The 23,019-nt window shown below is 37.5% G+C and overlaps 1 protein-coding gene across 3 annotated transcripts; it reads right to left on the bottom strand.

Annotated features, from left to right (window-relative positions):
* Positions 1-655: 655 nt before the first annotated feature.
* On the bottom strand, positions 656-20,136 carry LOC127419114 (mitogen-activated protein kinase 14A-like). 3 transcript variants are annotated; one of them, XM_051660249.1, is made up of 12 exons: positions 19,908-20,132; positions 18,322-18,451; positions 17,525-17,583; positions 16,322-16,433; positions 16,115-16,144; positions 15,797-15,844; positions 15,545-15,659; positions 15,261-15,332; positions 15,074-15,153; positions 14,868-14,946; positions 1,156-1,329; positions 656-958 (listed from the first exon to the last, which is right to left on the bottom strand). In XM_051660249.1, the coding sequence occupies exons 1-12, from the start codon at positions 20,024-20,026 to the stop codon at positions 897-899; spliced, it is 1,080 nt and encodes a 359-aa protein (XP_051516209.1). In that variant the 5' UTR covers positions 20,027-20,132; the 3' UTR covers positions 656-896. The 3 variants fall into 3 exon arrangements, with proteins under 3 accessions (XP_051516209.1, XP_051516210.1, XP_051516211.1); XM_051660251.1 differs by lacking the exon at positions 656-958 and adding an exon at positions 3,308-3,399 and having other exon boundaries at positions 1,199-1,329; positions 19,908-20,136; XM_051660250.1 differs by lacking the exon at positions 16,115-16,144.
* Between the last annotated feature and the right edge of the window lie 2,883 nt (positions 20,137-23,019).

Genomic DNA, 23,019 nt, shown 5'->3' on the forward strand with positions numbered 1-23,019 from the left:
TTACGTAGTTTGGGCCTTAACGGTCAACTAGCGTTACGACAATAAGTCACCGTTTGCGGATACCATGTAAATGATTGGGGAGAGCCGTAAAGTGACACCTACCTGTCGCAAAATCGTCCTTGACTTTTCTTCTCTAAAATATCAATTTATCGTAGAAAACGCCACACATAGTTCATTCCAAAAGCATTGTTTAGTGTAAAACATGTTTAAGATTAGCTGAAAGGCAGTTAATTCATTAAGTGATTTAGCCGTTTCCTCACAAAAGCAGTTTATTCAGCACACTGAAGCATCTCCTCCATAGATATCCATAAAAAAATAAATAAAAAAAACGGCCCATGGGAGCGCCGCATTATGCTATTTTAGGCTAAGTTTGTAGGTACCATATTAGAAGGGTTCTGGTCTATTCCTCACAGTCTCGTTTTCATTCATGTCAAAATTCACGATTTTTTACGGAAAAAAAATCAAAGATTCTGCTACTGTGAATAAGGTATTTAACACCCTTTAGCTGTTGTTATAATATAGCACTGGCCTCAAATGCCTTATTGCTTCTATAAAACCTTTACTATATAATATAAATGAAACATAATAAGGATCTTATTTCTTAATTAAATCAATACTGAGGAAGGACGAAGACACACACACACACACACACACACACACGCAAATCACATTTATTTTTCATGCTTTTACAGTATCTCTCCTAAGTACACTTTTATCTTAAAATACTTAAAATGTATTAAAATGCTTTCAAATTTATTTCACACACTTTGAAATGGTCAGTAATTATTGGCTTTAAAAGATACAGTAGCTACCTAACATTGTTTAACTTGAAAAGTCAATAGTTCAAACAGTGTGTGTAAATCTTTGGAGTGTTGCTCTTCCAAAGTGATGAGGTGTTACATTGCAGTCACTCTGGGGTTGTCTGGGTCAAATGTCATGATCTCCATGTGGATAAGGCCTGTGAGACATAAAGGGCAGAGCAGCATTAATCCAGAATTATGTCAAGACTCGCTTAAGAATTTAGAAAAGTTTCAGTGCTGACTAAACAGAGTAGGGCGGCACCTGCTATCAATGCTCCAGGGGACAGAAGACTTTTCAAATGTATGGATAAGAAGGAGCTCTACATTGTGTATGTGTATGTGTGTGTGCTCTCACTCTTCCATTCACTGACGGCCAGCTCTAGACTTTCAAAAGAATCATCGTATGGAGGTGACACAGGCTCATTTTCAGGGTCATGGAACTCAGAGAGATATGGGTGTGATAGGCCATCCTTTGCCGTAAGTCGGACCTCCGGGTCCAAAACCAGCATGTCTTCTAGCAGATCGATCGCTGTGGAGGCAACATATTTACATCAGTGCTGAGCTAGAGTTTGAGACTGGTGAAAATGTAGTGCTAATGTCAAATGTATGCATCTCTGCTGTGTAGAGCACATATAGCATCTTTTAAAGTTGCAGCCAGTAATACTTAAAAAAATAATAATAAAAAAATGTGTACTCCTTAAGAAAAGAATAGTAATTTTGAAACATATGTATAAAATCATGACCACATTAGACAAGGACTTCAGTCATATCAGTAACCTTATAAAAACTGCTATGGAAGCTGCCATACTGGGATCACATGACCAACTGAATACTACTTACTTAATCTCAGTAGCCGCCCTGTTACTGAACATATTCTCTCATACACTTGCGGCCAAAAGTTTGGAATAATGAACATATTTTGCTGTTTCGGAAGGAAATTGGTACTTTAATTCACCAAAGTGGCATTCAACTGATCACAAAGTATAGTCAGGACATTACTGATGTAAAAAAAAAAAACAGGACCATCCCTATTTGAAAAAAGTAATTTTTGATCAAATCTAGACAGGCCCATTTCCATCAGCCATCACCAACACCTTATCCTCGAGTAATCATGCTAAATTGCTAATTTGGTTCTAGAAAATCACTTGCCATTATATCAAAGTTGAAAGCTATTTGGTTCGTTAAATGAAGATTAACATTGTCTTTGTGTTTGTTTTTGAGTTGCCACAGTATGCAATAGATTGGCATGTCTTAAGGTCAATATTAGGTAAGAAATTAGAAATTAGCTTTCTCGAGATACTCGTCAGTCAATTATTGTTTTGAGGAATGAATGATATACAAAGCTTGAAATTGCTGAAATACTGAAGATTTCATACAAATGTGTACACTACAGTCTTTAAAGACTTGGCTCTAACAAGGACAGAAAGAGATGTGGAAGACCAGATGTACAACTAAACAAGAGGATAAGTTCATCAGAGTCTCTAGTTTGAGAAATAGACGCCTCACATGTCCTCAGCTGACAGCTTCATTGAATTCTACCCGCTCAACACCAGTTTCATGTACAACAGTAAAGAGAAGATTCAGGGGTCCAGGCCTTATGGGAAGAATTGCAAAGAAAAAGCCACTTTTGAAACAGAAAAACAAAAAGAAAAGGTTAGAGTGGGCAAAGAAACAAACATTGGACAACAGATAATTGGAAAAGAGGGTTATGGATCTTAACCCCATTGAGCTTTTGTGGGATCAGCTAGACTGTAAGGCACGTGAGAAGTGCCCGACAAGAAAGCCACATCTATGGCAAGTGCTACAGGAAGTGTGGGGTGAAATGTCACCTGAGTATCTGGACAAACTGACAGCTAGAATGCCAAGGGTCTGCAAAGCTGTCATTGCTGCACGTGGAGGATTTTTTTTTGTATTGTAATAGTAATATTTCACATTATTAATGTCCTGACTATAAATTGTGATCAGTTGAATGCCACCTTGGTGAATACAAGTAGGGATGCACCGATACCACTTTTTCTCTTCCGATCCAATTCCAATATCGGAAATCTCAGTATCGGCCGATACCGATCCCGATCCGATACCAGTGTTGTTGTTTTTTTTGCATAATCAGTTTAGAATATCTTTACATTATTGTGTGGAACTAATTGGGAGTACTCTTTTATATGTAAAGAAACACAAACCTCTAACTACACATTATTTCAATATAAATGTAATAGCTTATTAAGAAAAACTTTAATGTTAACTAGTATACTGGATAATGTAGCAGAACAATTAACAGTAAATCTAGTATAAGTCATCAGTAGAAAAGAAGACTTTTTTTTCTGGACTTTAAAGGATTCAGATCTCTTTTTTGTTCAATTTAGTTGTAAGAAATCAGCTCACTTTTCATTCACACAGTTATTTTTTGGAACCCATTCAACTTAAATATTATTATCATTTGTAAACAAATGATAATAATAATAATATATTATAATAGTAATATATAGTAATATATCTCAGTCATGCACCTTTTGTCACAGATCCACCGGTCTCTCTCTCTCTCTTTCTTCCTCACTGCAGTCACAGCTCTCACTCTCCCCTGAGTTCTGATTACATGCACCTGCATATCATTAGTGGTCAATCAAGGATTGCATATATACCCCCGCTTTCACACACACACACACTTTGTCTGTTCTCATTGATAGTATCTCTGAGACTTCAGACCTTTCTACTATGTCAAACATACATGTATCTTCATTATTGCCTGCAAGTATCATAAGACTGTTGTGAGTTGTTCATCGTGTCTATACCCTGTCTGGATATTACTCACCTGCTGTTTGCAAGTCTGTTCAACTGGATTTACTCACAATGTTTACATCACTGTTTCAATCATCTGTTCAATAAACCCTGCTACTGAGTTCATATCTCTGCCTCCGTGAGTCTCTCCGTGACTCCTTTAACTTTTAAACCCTCAAGCTTTTATTTTGACATTCTTTTTTGTGATTAACATTTTTATTAATTTTCAAAACAAAGAAAAACAAAACATATATACAATGATTCAACATTAACTCCCACTACTTCCCCTCCCCAATCAAGAACCCCACCTGACCCCAAACGAACATCCCAGTGGTCTTACATAAGTACACACATTTACAGAGAATAAAATAATATATATATATACACACACACACACACACACACACATATATATATATATATATATATATATGCATACATATAAATACACATACATAAACATATACATATATACACATATACATATATACACACATACATACATATACACACACACATATATATGTATATATACACACATACACCTATAATAAACATACAACTCTAAACTATACCTCTCTCTCCACAGACCCACTGCAAGAACCCCCCAGAAACGTCAAATATCTACCCCATTTCCCAATAAAAGAATCTCATATCACCAGCCTTCTACATGTTACCTCTTCGAAGGCTGCCACCCTTCCCATCTCCTCGCACCACTCCCGAATTGAGGGTGCTCCCACCGACTTCCTACCCCTTAAAAAAATCTGCCTGCCTATCATCGCACTGGTGAGGACCCAATTGTTTATGTATTTATCACCTACGTTGATGACCGCCCCATCACCCAAAACACAGAGTCTGGGGCAAAATGAAATCCGAATGCCCAACATGTCACACAGAACACTCTGTACCTTCAACCAAAATTCCTGAATCTCAGCGCACCACCAAAAAACATGAGCCATGTCTCCTTCCTCTAATTGGCATTGCCAGCAGGTGGGTGTGTCTTTAAGACCAAACCTATACAATTTAGAGGGGGTCCAATAGAACCGATGTAAAATCTTGAATTGTATAAGGCACACCCTTGCAACTCTCGATGCAGTTTTTATGTTTTTTAAAATCCTAGCCCATTCTCTCTTCTCCAATTCCAGGTTTAAATCTTTCTCCCATAATCTCTTGAGAGTGGTTGAGACTCTGTCCCCCAGATGCTGAATTAATAAAGAGTAATACACTGATGCCTCATGGCCCTTTCCAAAAGCAGAAATCACCTCTCCTAGAGTATCTGCTGCTTTAGGGAGGTGTATGCTATTCCCAAAAATAGTACAGAGCAAATGGCGTAACTGAAGATACCTAAAAAATATCTGGGGATCCCAAAATATTGAACCAGATTTTCAAAGGATCTCATCACACCGCTCTCATAAAGATCACTGAGTGAATTAACCCCCCTCACAATCCACTCTGACCAACAAAATGGGGACTTATTAATGCATAGTTTGGGGTTTAGCCATAGGCTCGAGGCAACATTTAGGTAAATATCTGAATTAAACACTATGGACACTTTTCTTTAGTTTGATGGAAAGGCTGTGCAATGGCAAAATAGGGGCAAGAAGTTCTTGTTCAATGCAGAACCAGGGAGGGGCTCTTTTAGGTGGAAGCGACCAATGAGCCAAATGTCTGAGACCGAATGCATAATAATAAAACAAAATCTTGGGTAGGCCTAGCAAACCTTTGTCAATCGGCATATGTAATTTATTGAAATGTAGTCTGGGGCGCTTACCACTCCAAATGAAAGACTTCGCTATGCTATCAAATTGCTTGAAATAAGAGAGGGGGACATCTACCGGGAGAGACTATAGCAAGTAGTTACATTTTGGAATACAGTTCATTTTAATAACATTAACCTTCCCAATCATCGATAAATGTAATGAAGCCCACCTGTCTACATCGCTCGAAAACCTTTTTATTAAAGGGTCAAAATTAACTCTGACTAAATCAGACAAATTTGTTGGGAATAAAATGCCCAAATACTTAATGCCCTGTTTGGGCCACTGGAAGGCGCATGGCTGGAAGGCCGTTACTGGACAGTATGCTGTCAAAGCCAAAGCTTCAGATTAGACCAGTTGACTCTGTATCCTGAGAACTTGGAAAAGGAATTAATAATTTTGTGGAGGCAAGGCATAGATCTAGTGGGGTCAGAGATGAATAATAAAATATCATCTGCATAAAGCAGAAGCTTATGCGCCACACCTCCCGCCAGCACCCCTGGAAAATCATCCTCCTTTCTTATCGTGGCTGATAATGGGTCCATGGCAAGACAGAACAATAATGGGGAAAGAGGGCAACCCTGCCTGGTGCCCCTATCCAGAGTAAAATAATCTGAAATTAATCCATTTGTTTGTACCGCTGCTACTGGGTGTCTATAAAGTAACTTGATCCTGCCAAAAAACGGACTCCCAAACCCGTATATTTCCAAAATCTTAAAAAGATAATCCCATTCTACCATATCAAATGCCTTTTCGGCGTCAAGTGAGATGGCAGCTACCGGAGTCTGATCATTCGCCACCGACCACATGATATTGATGAAACGCCTAATATTATCAGAAGAGCTACGACCCTGAATAAACCCCACCTGATCTATATGTATAGGAGATGTCATAACTTCACTTAATCGGTTAGCCAAAATTTTCTAGTTGGATCAGGGAGATCGGATGGTAACTTTTACACTCGCTTGGATATTTGTCCTTTTTAAGAATCAGACTGATCCAGGCTTGTGTCATGGTTGGTGGAAGCTTTCCATTCTTTAATGATTCAGTATAAACTTCTAACAAAAGTGGAGCCAGTTCTGTAGCATAAGATCTAAAAAATTCAGCAGCAAAACCATCTGGCCCCGGAGCCATGCCTGTAGGTAAGGACTTGATTACCTCGTCAAGTTCCTCCAGGGTTATCTCAGAATCAAGAGAGTTTTTTTGCTCATTTGTCAGTTTAGGGAGTTCTAATGGTTCCACAAAGTTTCTAATATCTTCATCAGTAGACGAAGACAAGGAACTATAGAGATCAAGATAGAATTCTTTAAAAGCATTATTAATATCAATGGCTGAGGTAAATATTTCACCACCAGCAGATTTCACTGAGGGAATGGTAGAAAAAGACACTCTCTGCTTTATATATCTAGCCAAAAGCTTCCCTGCTTTGTCCCCTGACTCAAAGTATGACTGTCTTGCCCTGAACAACCAAAACTCCACTTTCTGCGACAAAATAGTATTACACCTGTTTTTCAATCGGGTCAATTCTCTGAGACCATTAGATACGCTGCTTCAGCTCTGCCTCGGCACTTTTAATATTTCCTTCCAACTCCACAAGTTCTCGTGCTTTGGATTTTTTGATAAATGAGGCATAATGTATGATTCGACCCCTAAGAACCGCCTTAAGTGCCTCCCAAGCCATGCCCACAGAGGATACTGAGGACCAGTTGGTCTCCATATAAACATTGATTTCAGTCTTTAACATTTGTTGGAAATCAGGATTTTGCAAAAGGGATACATTAAAGCACCAACTATATGATTTCCTTTTCTCTATATGTGGCAATATCTCTAATTTCACCAGGGCATGATCTGAGACTAAGATATTTCCAATTGAGCAGTCAACAACAGATGAAATGAGGGACTTAGATGTATAAAAAAAAAATCTATTCTAGAGTAAATCTAATGAACTGATGAAAAAAATGTATAATCCCTACCACATGGGTTCAAAAGTCGCTAGATATCTACAAGACCAAGATTTTTACAGATCTTGTGAAGTGTCAATGTTGCTCTAGGGGGCTTACACACTTTTGCTTCACAATGATCAAGGACTGAGTCCATCAAAAGATTAAAGTCTCCTCCCAATATTGTATCATGAGAGATGCCAGCAGCTTGCAACATCCCTTCAAGATCTATAAAAAAGCCCTGATCATCAACGTTAGGTGCGTAAATATTAGCCAAAATCAACCTTTGCCCCTGAATTTCTCCTAAAACAATGACTCTTCCTAATTTATCTTTAGTCTGAAGATAAGTCTCAAGATTTAGTCTCAATTTGAATTGTAGATGTTTATTAATCAATATGACTCCCCTACTCTTACTTGAGCCAGCACTAAAGAAAACATGTCCACCCCAAATTATTCAGCTTCCTGTGGGGAGAGAGGCATTTCTTGAAGAAACACTATATAATATTTCTTGCGCTTAAGAACAGAAATAACCTTCCTTCTTTTTATAGGGTGCCCCAACCCATTTACATTCCATGTGGAGAGAGACAATCCACTCATATTAACATTTGACATATTGATATAATAAAAAAATTTAAAAAATAAGTGTGTCAGAAACAAGATTACACAGACCACATTCCCCATTAATGCAGCAATCAAACCCCGAACTTCCCCCTGAAAAAACAAACAGAAAAAAGAAAAACGCGCACATTAACCCAGCACATGACAGCGCCAACCGGCATCAATCCCTCTAAACTCAAAGAGTCCATGTACGTCAACGAGAACCCCCGCGACAACTTTGCCGTCGGATTATTCAAGTCCGGAGCCTCTGCACAAATTTTGTGAGGCACAATTACATAACAGAAAATACTTTGTAAAACAGACCCCAGCCAACAGGCAGAATAACAGAAAAAACATGTAGATTCATTCACAAAAAGTCTCGAAGGTGTGTTCCTCCACAAAATAAACTCCAGCTGATATAAAGCTGTTCAGTTTCCTCAGACAGACAAACAAATGATCAGTAAGCCAGCTGTTATGAGTGCTGCAGATGAGGTAATCATTCTACTAGGAGGCATAAGCACAAAGAACAAACATATTTAACCACAACTGTCCCGAAGTTGTGTAATTCCACAAAACAAGCTCCAGCCATTAGGCAGAGCCAGCACGAAAAACAAAACCGGCATCCCGGTTCCTCGGATGATCAAGAGCCAATCTAACTCGGAGGCGCGCAAAAAAAACAAAAAAACACCATAACTTACTCAGCCCGTCAACTTTATAAAAGACGTCCTCTATGTGAGCATATAGATATTTTGTGGTCATCCAAAGTGTCCATTCTCGATCTGGCCAGGAAAAAAATCTTCAGTCAATGCAAATGTTTCATGGATTCATGCCATAAAACAAACTCCAGCCGCTAGGCAGAGTCAACACAAAAAGAAACAAAAATGGTACCCAGCTTCCTCAGATAATAGAGTCCCTGAACCGTGAGTCAGTCCACCAATATAAGAAACATCAAATGGCTTACTCCAATGTATTTATAAAGGAAAGTGCCTGTTTTGGACAAGTAAATACTTTGCAACCATTCTTCGTTTCTATTCTCAGTTTGGCCAGGAACATCACTGCAAAGGCGATGTTCTGTTGGTGCAAGAGTTTCTTACATTCCTTGAACCGATCGCTTTCTCTCTTGTGGAATTCGCAAAGTCCGGGAACAAGAAAATATTATGGTTCTTCCAAGAAAGCTTCCCTATACTCCTCGCCTGGCGCAACAGGAGATCTTTATCGGATGATTTCAGAAATCTTACCAGAAACGGTCGGGGCCTATCTCCCTCAGCAGATCTGCGAGCAGGGACTATGTGAGCTCAATCGATTTCCAGCTTGTAGCCTGTTATGTCGAGCAGACTCGGGAAAAACTCGTCCAGGAATTTCACCATATCTCTGCCCTCTTCATGCTCAGGAATTCCAACAATTCGTATGTTATTCCTTCGGCTCATATTTTCAAAATATTCCAGTTTTTCAGAAATTAATTCCAAATCTGTTTTGGACACAGGCGGATTAGCGGATAATTCCCTTTCCAATGACTCAAGATAATCGATTAATTTTTCAACTTCTGTCACTCTTGTAAACAACTCAGAGAATTTTGTTTCCATCGCCGTAATCGAACGACGTATTACAGTGAGATCCTCCAAGTCAGCAAGAACCTTCGTCAACATCACCGACATGTTGGACAACTGATGCTGAATATCTTCTCCCGACGTGCCGTCCAAATCGAGTCCCCAGCTCGCAGTCCCGTCAGAGGCCTCAGCTTGAACACGTAAGTGTCTTTTAATGTCTCCAGACTCTGAGAATTTTGACTTCTTTGCCATATTTACCTCAAGGAACAAGTATGTAACTGGGTGTATCGAATCTCACCGGATCACAACATGAAAATAATTAAAAAACTAGCAAAGTTCGCAGAGCTCGTGTCTCACACGTCTGTCTCTCGCATGGCATCACGTGAACCCCTTTATTTTGACATTCTAAACTTTCCAGGAAGTCCTGCATGAGTAGCGCTCAAATATTGCGCACCGTGTGAAGGCTAAAAATAGGCGCGCGTGTGTGTAAACAGAGCAGCGCCATAGCCTTTTGTGATTCACAGAGCTATTGCACGTCTTCAAGTGGCTATGAATAAAATGCATGAGTCATATGAACTACTGTAATTGTGTTTTAATGGTTCTAATATCATTTTCTGAGCTTGACAGTAACGAACATGACTAACACACAGTATCGGATTTGAATCGGGCTCGTCGGACCGATACCTGATCCATTTAAAAACGTCAGTATCGGATCCGATACTGATCCAGGTACCAATTTCTTTTCATAAGAGAAAAATCTGTACATTATTCCAAACTTTTGGCTGCCAGTGTATATTAATTTAATCATGGCTGACTGGGAATAGTGAATTTCTGGAATGGTGTCTGTAGCTGAAAACTGTTGCATTTGACTGATGCTGCATCCAGGCCCCTAGGTGTCAGTGTAAGTCCACGACAACATGCATAAAAAAATTAATGAGTGCACCTTTAATAACAGTGATCTTATACAGTAGTCTACCATCAGAGGGCGACATTTCCTGATTTAGAAACAATGCAAAATCATACGAGTTTAGGAGGACATCATGAAAGCTTGTAGTTAAAGGTGCACTCTGTAATTTGTATGCATATCATGTTGTACTTACGCTGACACCTAGTGATGTGGATGCGGCATCATTTAAAAGTAATAGTTTTCAGTTAAAGATGCCATTGTGGGAGCTTTCGGTGGTGCCATGCGAGGGTCGGACGTGTGAACAGTGAGCTCTGCGCACTTTGCTAGTTTTAATTCTTATTTTGTCATAAACCGGTGGGATTCGATACACTCTGTTTCATAACTGTTTTATGAAGACAATATGTCAAAAAATTCAAAATCCTCGGGCTCTGGAGACATTAAAAGACACTTACCTGCTCAAGCTGATACCCCTAACAGGGCTGCAGACCAGGGACTCAGTTTGGACGGTGCGGTGGGAGAAATTCTGCGTCAACTGTTCAGCATGTCGGTGATGCTGACGAAAGTCATAGTGGACTAGGAGGATCTTGCTGTAATACGTTGATCGATTATGGCCATGGAGTCTAAATTCTCTGAGTTGTTTACAAGAATCGGGGACGTCGAGAAATGGATCAGTTATCTGGAGTCTTCAGAGAGGGAGTTAGCTGCTAACCCGCTAGCGATTTGCAGTGCGTCTGGGAAACGTTGGAAGACCTTGAGAATCGTAACTGGCAAAACAACGTCCAAATCGTCCCTCATTTCATCTGTTGTTGATTCCTCAGTTGGAAACATCTTAGTCTCAGATCACACCCTGGTGAGTTTAGAGGTGTTGCCACATATGGAGAAAAAGAAATCATATAGTTGGTGCTTTAATGTATCCCTTTTGCAAAATCCTGAATTTCAACAAATGTTAAAGGCTGAAATCAGTGTTTACATGGAGATCAACTGGTCCTCAGTATCCTCTGTGGGCGTGGCTTGGGAGGCACTTAAGGTGGTTCTTAGGGGTCGGATCATACTGTATGTCTCATTCATCAAAAAATCCAAAGCACGAGAACTCGTGGAGTTGGAAGGGAATATTAAAAGTGCAGAGGCAGAGCTGAAGTGCCGAATGTTGTCTGATGGCCTCAGAGAATTGACCCGATTGAAATACAGATATAACACTATTTTGTCGCAGAAGGTGTAGTTTTGGCTATTTAGGGCAAGACAGTCATACTTTGAGTCGGGGGACAAAGCAGGAAAACCTCTGGCTAAATATTTAAAGCAGAGAGAGTCCTTTTCTACCATTCCATCAGTCAAATCTGCTGGTGGTGAAATATTTACCTCGGCCATTGATATTAAAAATGCTTTTAAAGAATTCTATCTTGATCTCTATAGTTCCACGTCTTCATCTACTGATGAAGATATTAGAAACTTAATGGAACCATTAGAACGCCCTAAACTGACGACGGAGCAAAAAAATTCCTTTGATTCTGAGATAAGCTTGGAGGAGCTTGGCGAGGTCATTAAGGCCTTGACTACAGGCAAGGCTCTGGGGCCAGACAGCTTTGCCGCTGAATTTTTTAGATATTATGCTACAGAACTGGCTCCACTTTTGCTAGAAGTTTATACGGAATCATTAAAGAATGGAAAGCTTCCGCCAACCATGACACAAGCCCGGACCAGTCTGATTCTTAAAAATGACAAAGATCCAAGCGAGTGTAAGAGTTACCATCCAATCTCCCTGATCCAGCTAGACATTAAAATATTGTAAAAAATTTTGGCTAACCGATTAAGTTAAGACATCTCTTATACATATAGATCAGGTGGGGTTTATTCAGGGCTGTAGCTCTTCTGATAACATTAGGCATTTCATCAATATCATGTGGTCAGTGGCGAATGATCAGACTCCGGTCGCTGCCATCTCACTTGACGCCAAAAAGGCATTTTGATTTTATATTTTTAAGATTTTGGAAATATACAGGTTCGGGAATACTTTCATTGGATGGATTAAGTTACTTTATAGACACCCGGTAGCGGCGGTACAAACAAATGGATTAATTTCAAATTATTTTACTCTAGATAGGGGCACCCGGCCGGGTTGCCCTCTTTTCCCATTATTGTTCTGTCTTGCCCTAGAACCATTAGCAGCCGCGATAAGAAAGGAGAATGATTTTCCATGGGTGGTGGCGGGAGGTATGGCGCATAAGCTTTTGCTTTACGCAGACGATATTTATTATTCATCTCCGACCCTACTAGATCTATGCCTTGCCTCCACAGAATTATCATTCCTTTTCTAAGTTCTCGGGATAAAGAGTTAATTGGTCTAAATCCGAAGCTTTGGCTCTGACAGCGTACTGCCCATTAACGGCTTTTCAGCCGGGTGCCTTTCAGTGGCCCAAACAGGGCATTAAGTATTTGGGTATTTTATTCCTAGCAAATCTGTGTGATTTAGTTAGAGTTAATTTTGACCCTTTAATAAAAAGGTTTTCGAGTGATGTGGACAGGTGGTCTTCACTAAATGTTTCTACGATTGGGAAGGTTAATGTTATAAAAATTCAACTACCTACTACACTCTCTCCCCATTGAAGTTCCCCTCTTTTATTTTAAACAATTTGATAGTATAGCTAAATCCTTTATCTGGAATGGTAAACGTGCATGCATTCTACGATGCATTCTAACAAGTTACACAGGCCAATTGAGAAAGGTGGGTTAGGTCTCCCCAAGATTTTGTTTTACTATTATGTTTTTGGTCTCAGACATTTGGCGCATTGGTCGCTTCCACATGAGAGAGCTCCTTCCTGGCTCTTTATTGAACAGGAGGTCCTTGCTCATTGCAAAGTCTTTCTACCAAGAAGACACAACCCGTTATCTTGCACATGCATTTCATGTGGACAAAAGTTTCCCGCATGTTCAATTCAGACATTTGCCTGAACGTTGCTGCAAGTATTTGGTTAAACCCTAAATTGTGCATTAACAAGACCCCTTTCTGCTGGACAGAATGGATTGAGAAGGGAGTTGCTACACTGGGTGACCTGTATGAAAATGGAGCGTTGAGAAAATATTATGCAGCGGTTTGGGATTCCCAGATTTCAATTCTTCAGGTACTTACAGCTGCGCCATCTACTTTGTACCACCTTTGGGTGTTGTACACAGCCCCCTAAAGTGGCAGACACTCTTGAGATGGTACTTGCTGCTTTTGGAAAGGGTCACTAGGCTTCAGCATACTATTCCTGGCTAATTCAGTGTCTAGGGGACGGGGTTTTAACATCTTTTAAGAAGTTAAGGGAGAGAGACTTAGATTTAATAATGAAGGATGAAGAATGGGGTAGGATTTAAAAAAATGGAATGGAATGCAAGGGTGCGCCTCATTCAGTTTAAGGTTCTGCATCATTTTTATTGGACTCCTTCTAGATTGTATAGGCTTGGCCTTAAAGACACACCTACTTGCTGGCGATGCCAGTTGGAGGATGGGGACATAGCCTATGTTTTTTGGTTCTGTACTAATATTCAAGAGTTTTGGTTGAGGGTTCAGAGTTATGTCTGTGAGGTCTTGAGCACTTTACTCTGCCCCAGACTTTGTATTTTGGGTTATGGGGCGGGAATTAACATAGGGAATAAACACATAAAAAACTGGCTCCTTACCAGCGTGATGATTGGCAGGAAGGTGATTCTTGGGGGATGGAAGTCGGCTGGTGCGCCCTCATATCATGAGTGGTGCACCGCGTTGGGCAGAGTGGCGGCCTTTGAAAAGATGTAGCATAGACAGCTGGGCAGTTTGGGTGCCTTTGACAAGAAGTGGGGCACTTATTTGGCCTTCCTAGAGGGTTGCCAGGGAGGAGCAATGGAGAGAGACAGTTTGAACTGAATGTATGTAATTGATTGATGTGTGGAACCCTTTTTCTTTTTCTTTTTTGTTGGTTACATTTTAAAGTCTTTTTATGTCATTGAGTATTTTCTTTGGACTGTCTGCTTGTATGTGTGTCTGTTCTTATTCAGTGTCTTACCACTGGGATGTGTGTTGGGGGGGGGGGGGGGCATATACTGATGAAAGTTGATTCCGTGTTTTCATGTGCCGTTTGTGTTGATTTGAGTTTGGAATCAATAAAAATTGTTAATGACAAAAAAAAAAAATACAAAATATGACATTGTGGAAATTCACTATTCACTCTCAGGCAGGATTCATTTAATCCAAGAGTGAAAGTGTCCAATAACAGGGCGGTTACTGAGATTAGGTGAGTAGTATTTGGTTGGTCATGTGAATCAAACATGGCCGCCCCATGAGGGGAACCTCGCCCTGTAGAATAAAACAGCTTTTATAAAGTTACTGATATGACTATAGTCCTCCCGTCATGTGAGTGGTCATGATTTTATACATAAGTTTCAAAGTTACTATTTATTTCTTAAGGAGTACAACTTTTTTAATGAGTTAAAAATTACTGAGTGCACCTTTAATAATTTCACATGGGACTATTAGTTTTATGTTTAAAATGGTTGTAAAAGTGAAACTGATTTTGGAGTTGTGGACATACCATTACGATCTATAGCAGGAAACACGTCTTTGAAAGTCTTTTTTCTTTGTACTGGGAGTGACTGGACATATGACTGGGCCTGCAAACACGTCAACACATATTAACAGTAACATAAGTAAGTGAATGACAGACTAGACAAAATCAAGTGTCCCCAAAATAAATAACAAACAAACATATAATGGAATTGTCTGGTTGTATATGCGTACATCTTTGCTTTGCATTTTCTGAACCAGCATAGAGTTTGGTGTGCCTGTTAGGTTCAGGATCTTCTTCAGCTGGTCAATACCTTAACATAGAGTTAAGGTCTAGATGTATGAACAGTGCACTCTGCACTCAAATAATGCACTCTTTTTAGTTGACAGACTTATAAAAGCAAGGTGAGATAAAGGATACTGTCATTGCCTGGGAAGAGCACCTCTCCTGTTATCATCTCTGCCAGGATGCAGCCAGCAGACCATACATCAACTGAACAAAGAACAGTACTGAGTTACAAAAGACAACACGACCTAACATAAACTAACGAAAGATCTGACAGATCGTGTCAAATGAGCACAGAAATAAATACGATATATAGCCCATCCACAAAAGAGACAACATTACAGACACCTTCTTACTTTTTAAACCACCTTTTACACAATGTTTTGGGCAGAGTCAGGAATTCAAGGGTCAAAGGTCACCTGTTTGAGTGTAATGCATCCAGTTGAAAATGACCTCAGGGGCTCTGTACCAGCGTGTCACCACATAACCTGTCATCTCTGTTTCTGTGTGTCTTGCAAGGCCAAAGTCCAGGATCTGACAAAGAAAGACTGTGAGAAAATATACCACATTTCCTGATACTTTTCTCTTAATTAATTCAAAAATGTACAGAAGGAATGATGAGGAAAGAAAGAAGTGAATTAACATTTGATCTTAAAATCCACTGTGTTTACCTTCAGTTCACAGTTTTCATCCACTGCAAGGTTACTTGGTTTAAGATCCTGAAAACCAGACAGCAAAGATTTCAGTAATTTGATTATGTTATTATGTCATTTTCAGGCACAAAATGATTCATGCCAGTATTACAGAACACATAGCTACTAATTGGATTGAATTGATTTTATGGAACAATACCCAATAGAGATAATAGTAATAAGGGTCATTATAGCAGCATTTTATCACTTTGTTTGCATGAAATACAACAGAATGTATACATTTAGTTCCACCAATTCACTGTATCTGGGTAAATTGGTAAGATTTAATCTACATACCCGATGAATGATCCCAGCAGAATGAATATACTGATGAGAAATGTATCAGTTAGTCATTAGCTGCAATATTAGTTTTATTAATATCATCACTATTGTCACTTGTAAGAAGAGCTTTAATGTGACCTGGATGTGCCGTGTGTCAGTTGAGTCTATTAAGAGATGCGAGTCAAAATTTAAAGAGCTTTGAGGGACAGAAAGAAGGCAGACCTTGAGTCCTCGCAGTATCTGATAGAAGAGGTACGTGATGACTTTGTTGGATAATTGTTTCCTCCTCATGATGTGGCCAAGATCCTGAGCCACAAATGGCATCACCATATAGCTGTGCAAAAACGTTGCAAATTGTGGGTTAATCGTTAGCCTGGTTTAGAAATTGTGTGGATTGTGTGGATTAAGCTGAGGAGTATACCAGTGTTTAAGAACCTATGTTCAATCATGGAGCTTAAATTTAACGGAGTGACTATTTGCACTCGATGTAAAAAGTACCTGCCATGCAGCGTGGCTATTTGCACTCCAATAGTCTTGTGGAAACACAGAAATTGTGTAACAACGGTGTGCTTTTTCATGCGGATGACCCGGTTTCGATTCCGTCTTTTGTCCAACTTTTTCCCATTCTGTTTCCTGTCTTCACTCTTTATATTTCATTGAATGCTATTTATAATAATAAATAAAAATGAATATAAATGGTTGATTTCCTCGCAGTGAGTTCTCTGTGACGTTCGGGGAGTTGAAAAATAGTAATATTGTAGTAACCATGTTTTTTGGCAGAAATCATAGTTTTAATGCAATTAACCATGGTGTTACTACTACAGTAATATGGTGTTAATATAGTAACCATGTTTTAATTTTGTGGTTACTATGATATTACTACAAAATACAATGGTAATACTATTGTTACTGTAGTAAAACCATGGTTTATTTTTGTAAGGGAAGGTTAGGGTTAGGGAGGTTGGAGTAGGGTGTCTGTGGAACTCTAAATAAACACAGTAACTGCCCCTTTACTGTATGTTAGTATTTAATTAGGGGTACAAATAGTATCTGTCTTAATTTAAAGCTGCATTGTGTAATTTCTGGCCCACTAGAGGCACCAAATGGAATTGCAAAAATAATTACAGTTTTTCCCCAAAATAGGTTTGCCAAACAAGCAGTCCCCCCGCAGGCTCAAGCCATTGGTGGAGCCAGAAGCCAGAGCAATGTTACACAAATCAACCTATGTTACTGCATATTAAGCTAGACAATTAGACAATAGACCAAAATGTCAAACTGATATTAACTTTATGGTCTAGATTTTTTTGAAGTGGAAATGGTGATAAAATTTCTCTATTTATGCAAGCATACACTGCACACCTCAGCCTGTCAAGACAAGTGCAAGATTTTTGCACAGGAATGCATTCTCTTCATCTCGACACTCACAAAGTATCAAATTTCTCCAGCGAGGAATCAGGGGTGAAGACATTGAGGAGGCAGATCACCTACAGAAAAAATAATAGATCCACAATCATGGCTGTTCTTTGCATTACCAGTTTAGGAAATGCTTCAAATAACTGTACATTGCCTTTGATTATAATTCATAACACAAATAGAAAAACAAGAAAAAGCAAAAAAATATTAATGTTCACCAATCTAGACAACACTATTGTTTGATTCTTTGTTAGCTTTCTATTTTATTTGCTCTTGCTTAAAGAAAATCATTAAAGCAAACTTCACTATAATAAACATGACCTAAACAGGTACTGAAAAAATATGTTATTTAATGATATTTTAATGAATGAAAAGGATATATTGAAATCCCAATGAGCTAACTGGTTTGGGTTTAAAAAGAGGATAAAACATTACACTGAGTAAGTGATTCTGATTCTGATTCTGGTTCTTGATCCTCTTATTACTAAACCTAAGTCCATTTTAAACACAACACTGTGAGGTCAAGCTTGCTGTTTACTAAGCACAAAAACCGGTTCGAGAAGAAATAAGGGGCTTTCACCACATTTGTGCAAGAAATCTTTTCAAATCTCTTCCCATTGACAGAAGGATTATAAAGCTTTCATTTTAAAACTACATACAAAACAAGTGTCAAAGCTCTGGTCTAAAAGATACAAAACTGTTGGATGATAGCAGTAATCACAATATAAATGTTACAGAAACTTACAATTTTCAACATAATGTCTATATTTCACTGTCCATTGTCTTTGTCTTGGGAATTTGAGACTTACATTGTCATGTTGGATGTGACGGAGCAGCCGGAGTTCTCTGTATGCACGTTTAGCATGGATCAAAGACTGGAATGGTCTGTACAGCTTCTTAATGGCCACCTTTTCCTTAGTCTTCTGGTCAGTTGCAGAACTGCACACAAGTTATCATTAATCTGCATGTACATTTATTGTGTATTTGTGAGACCATTGATTAAATTATTACAGTCTGGAAGAACAAAAAAACATTTCTGAAGTTGTTTGAGCCATCCAGTTCAATTGCATTTAACAAACAGAAGCCTACATATGCATTTCAAAAACAGTTGAACATATGCATTTCAAAACATAAAAAAATGAACTGTAGATTGCCATGCAGTCATCAATTGGAATCATAAGGAAATAAGACAAATAATCATTAACTGACAACATTACAGATGGACTATAATTATTCTTTACTTGTTATACAGTATTTTCTATACTTCAAGCTATACTTCATCTGGTAACACTTTACAATAAGGTTCCATTTGTTAACTTTAGTTAACACATTAGTTAACATGAACTAACAATAAACAATACTTTTACAGAATTTATTCATCTTAGTTCACGTTAAATTCAGCATATACTAACACATTTTTAAATTCAAAAGTTGTATTTGTTAACATTAGTTAATGCACTATGAATTGACATAACAATAAACAAATGTATTTTTTATAAACTAATATTAACAAAGATTTATAAATGCTGTAAAACATATATTGTTCATTGTTTGTTCATGATATCTAATGCATAAATTAATGTTAACAAATAGAACCTTATTGTAAAGTGCTACCCTTCATATAATACTATATATATATATATATATATTCTAAAAAGTATTCTTTATAGCCTATGGTTATATATGCATTTTTATGAAATCAAATTGGGAAAACTACACAGAATACTGTTACGTGAATACCATTTAAGTGAAAATGTTATTAAAATAGTTAGAAACAAAAAAAGGTTACCAGAATATAACATTAAAAATATACACTTTCCATTATACATATAGGCTATATTAATTACTAACGTAAAACCTTGATATTGCATGTTATTTTTCAACTACCTGTATAAATTCTTACAATTTATTTTGCATAAAAAATTCTTATCTGTCAGAAACAGCATATCTAAGAGAAATTGTTCTATACAGACAGAGATAATGATTTCAGATAGTGTCAACTGGTGTTGAAGGAATATTTGTGGAATTTCTGTCTTATCAGTAAACGTGCTGGTACTTGTGTGCCCCTCAAGTATGTGAGTCAACATCTGTTTATTTTTCCTAAGGTTAACTCAGCCCATAGATATAAATATCAAACTGAACTAAATTGCATATATTTATTCATATACAGTATTATTAAATCTCTACATATGCACAATTAATATAAAAATAATGTAGTGCAGGATTGTTTTTAACAAATCAAATGCATTATGTTTCGATATTGTGAATTCCATTACTGTCTGTTTAAATTACTGTGTAGAGATCTGCTTAAATTATTAGGAATAGTCAATATGTAATAGGTTTAATTCAAATGGCTCATAACAGTTTCAGGAAGAAGCATAAAAGCCCCCCTCACCATACTGTCCCATAGGCTCCAGAGCCCACTGGCTTGAGGGACGTGTATCGGTCTGGAACATCCCATGTCGTTTTCTGGATCTCCAGTCTGTGAAAGCCCGCTTTCAGAGGTGAAGCCATGGAGATGTCTACTTTTTTCCGCGTGTCCACGGCGGTCAAATCACACTGTTCGACCACTCAGCTTGTTCAGAATGACCCAGGTGAGCCCCAGACAGAGCCGCGAGGACACGCCCACCTCAACGCACCTTGCAGTCACGTGATTCAGGTGACGTTCCTTCAGAGATTCCGCTACAGTCAGTGAAAAATAACATTCCCAGTTTGTGGTCTTATTGAGTGAAACCAGGCAGTACATAAACAACACTGATAACACTTTAATACAATAAGGTTTCGGTTATTAACATTAGTTATTTGTTAACATGAATAACAATTAAAAATACATTTAAAGCATTTGTTAATCTCGGTCAATGTTAATTTCAACATTTACTAATACATTTTTAAAATTAAAAGTTTGTTATGTTAACATTAGTTAATGCAATATGAACTGACATCACCCAACAATGAGCAATTGTTTTTATCAATTAACATAAACCAAGAATAATTAATGCTGTTCTAAAATATGGTTCATTGTTAGTTTGTGATAGCTAATGCATATACTAATGTTAATAAATGGAAACTTATTTAAATTTACTCAAAATTACAGACTCTCTGAATAAATAAATAAAAAAATAAATAAAAAAAAAAAACTATTAACACTAAATTTTTTTTTAGTATTAATTTGAATTCACTACTGTATATAAAATGCATTGTATTTTGTCTTGTGTGTTATAATTCCCCCTGGCTTTTGTATTTTTCTTGTTCTTTTTGAATTATTAATTTGTTTAATATATAAGTTGTTTAAGGTTGATGTTCATTGAATAAAAAGTACAAAATTATTTTATGATAACAATACTAATTTCACTTAGCATCAAATAGTGCAAACTTTCTTTATTCCTAAACAACAACAATGTCTGTTGAGAATCCAGGAAGGTGAGCTTCCTGGGAATTTTATTGAATACTGTCATAAAAAGTAAACATGCAATGACTGAAAGACTTTGAAGGCGGTTTGAGTGAGATCCCTTTTAAATTTAATGTGGTTTTACAGTAGTAAATATAACTGTAACTATGGTATTTTTGTAGAAACTACAATAATAGCTTTTTATCAGAAGTATTTATTTGAATATTTGTTGATATTCTAAATAATAAAATAAAGTAAAACCATTAAGTCTTAATGCACTTTCATGTGTGTACATTTATTCTTTTAAATATAGGGGAGACAGGGGCTAGTTTTACACTTTTTACTTGGGCACTATATGGGGTAAGTTGTCACAATGGGAACCTGCCATTAAATATGCTATTACAGGCTTTTCAGCCTAAGTTAAACAGTAAACCAACTATGAAACACAAAACAATTAATGAAACAGTAAAAAAAAAAAAAAAATGTAAAGATAATAATCCAAAACATCAAACCATTGTTTTAGCCAACACAAATTGAAATTAATAAACTGATTACAAACCTTAATTTTCATTAAGTATGCTGAATATATGCTGGTGTGGTTTTACTGTGTTCACTTGATTTCCCAAGAGATATAACAAAACTATGATGATATAGGAATTTTAGTTTGGAGGACTGAAGTCACAAAAAAAAAAATTCCTAACTTCAGACAGTTTGAACTAGGTGTTTGACACCAACATCTAAAAGCATTGCTAGAGAAAATGAGCTTTGTGTAATTGCCCCTGTGACAAATTTCCTGTGTGTCAACTAGCTACAGTGTCCCCTATTACTAATCCAGTCATATGCAGGGGTTAAATTGGGCCGGTACAGTACGGAACGGCGTTCCAGCACCTTCGATTCCAAAAAGGACATTTTTTTCTAGCAAATATACAGTGGGATTCACTATAGTGAAAATGCTTCTTCACGAGGCAGTGAAGAAATGTTAACTCTTATAATTTAATGCAAATGTTTTCATTACCAATTATAATATTAGAATAACAATTTGAGGAAAAGGTAGTCGTGCAGAAGGCGTTTGTTTACCCCATTAAGAACAATGTGCATTTACTTTTAAATTGTAACATTAGAATTTAGTCGGTTTTATAAGAAGACTCCCAATGAGCAAAAAGGTAACTTGTCCCAGCTATCATCTGATTTTTATAAAATGTATAAAATACATGTGATATCATACTTTTTTTTTTTTTGTCATCTACTAAACCAAATTTTCCATTGTAATTATGTATTTTCACAATTAAGTTGAATAATGACATACATAAATAATGTTAGACAAATCATTAAAAAACAATCCCAGTCAAATCGATTCAGCTGAAAGAAAAAACTTCTATGAATTACATACCAAACAGGCCTATTAATAAATACGTATTTAGACACCCATGTATTTTATTAAAACTTTATTACACTGTAAAAAGTTGAGTAAATTTAAAAAAGTAAGGCAACCAGCTGCAAAGCTTTTTTGAGTTTACTCAACTGCAGGCAAATTAGTTTTACCAACTTAACAATTCAAGTTGGATCTTAAGTTCCATGAACTTAATACAGCAAGTTCAGCGAACTCAAAAATATCAATGATCATTTAGTTCAAGAAACTTTAATTTTTAAGTATAACTGTCCATAATTATCAATATTCTTGAAAATAATATAATGCAAATGTTGCGACATAACCCAATTTTAGAGTTCCCCCACCTCCGAAATCACAATTAACCCCTGGTCATATGTAAAGCTTTGGGTGTCATAACATAATGGACAATGTTTGCAGGATATAACAGCATAGCTGCTAATGCATATGACATCCAGTGTGATCATAGGGCAAAGTTTGCCATGTTGATTCCTCAGATGATTCCCATATAGGCCTGCTTAGATATTTAGGATGTGACACATTGTTGTTTGCCCAAGGTCCATGAAGCTCTGGGATATTTTAATATGAACTGCATGTAATGGCTCAGTAATTGACCCTTCACTAAGCCCTGCCCCCTTGTTTATTGTTGCCATGTCTGACCATCTTTCCTACTAGTGGGTCTTGTCAGACATAGAGAAAGAAGAGACTGGATCAAGTTAATTACTTCAGAAA

Source organism: Myxocyprinus asiaticus, chromosome 28 (assembly GCF_019703515.2).
Source record: "Myxocyprinus asiaticus isolate MX2 ecotype Aquarium Trade chromosome 28, UBuf_Myxa_2, whole genome shotgun sequence".
NCBI classification, from domain to species: domain Eukaryota; kingdom Metazoa; phylum Chordata; class Actinopteri; order Cypriniformes; family Catostomidae; genus Myxocyprinus; species Myxocyprinus asiaticus.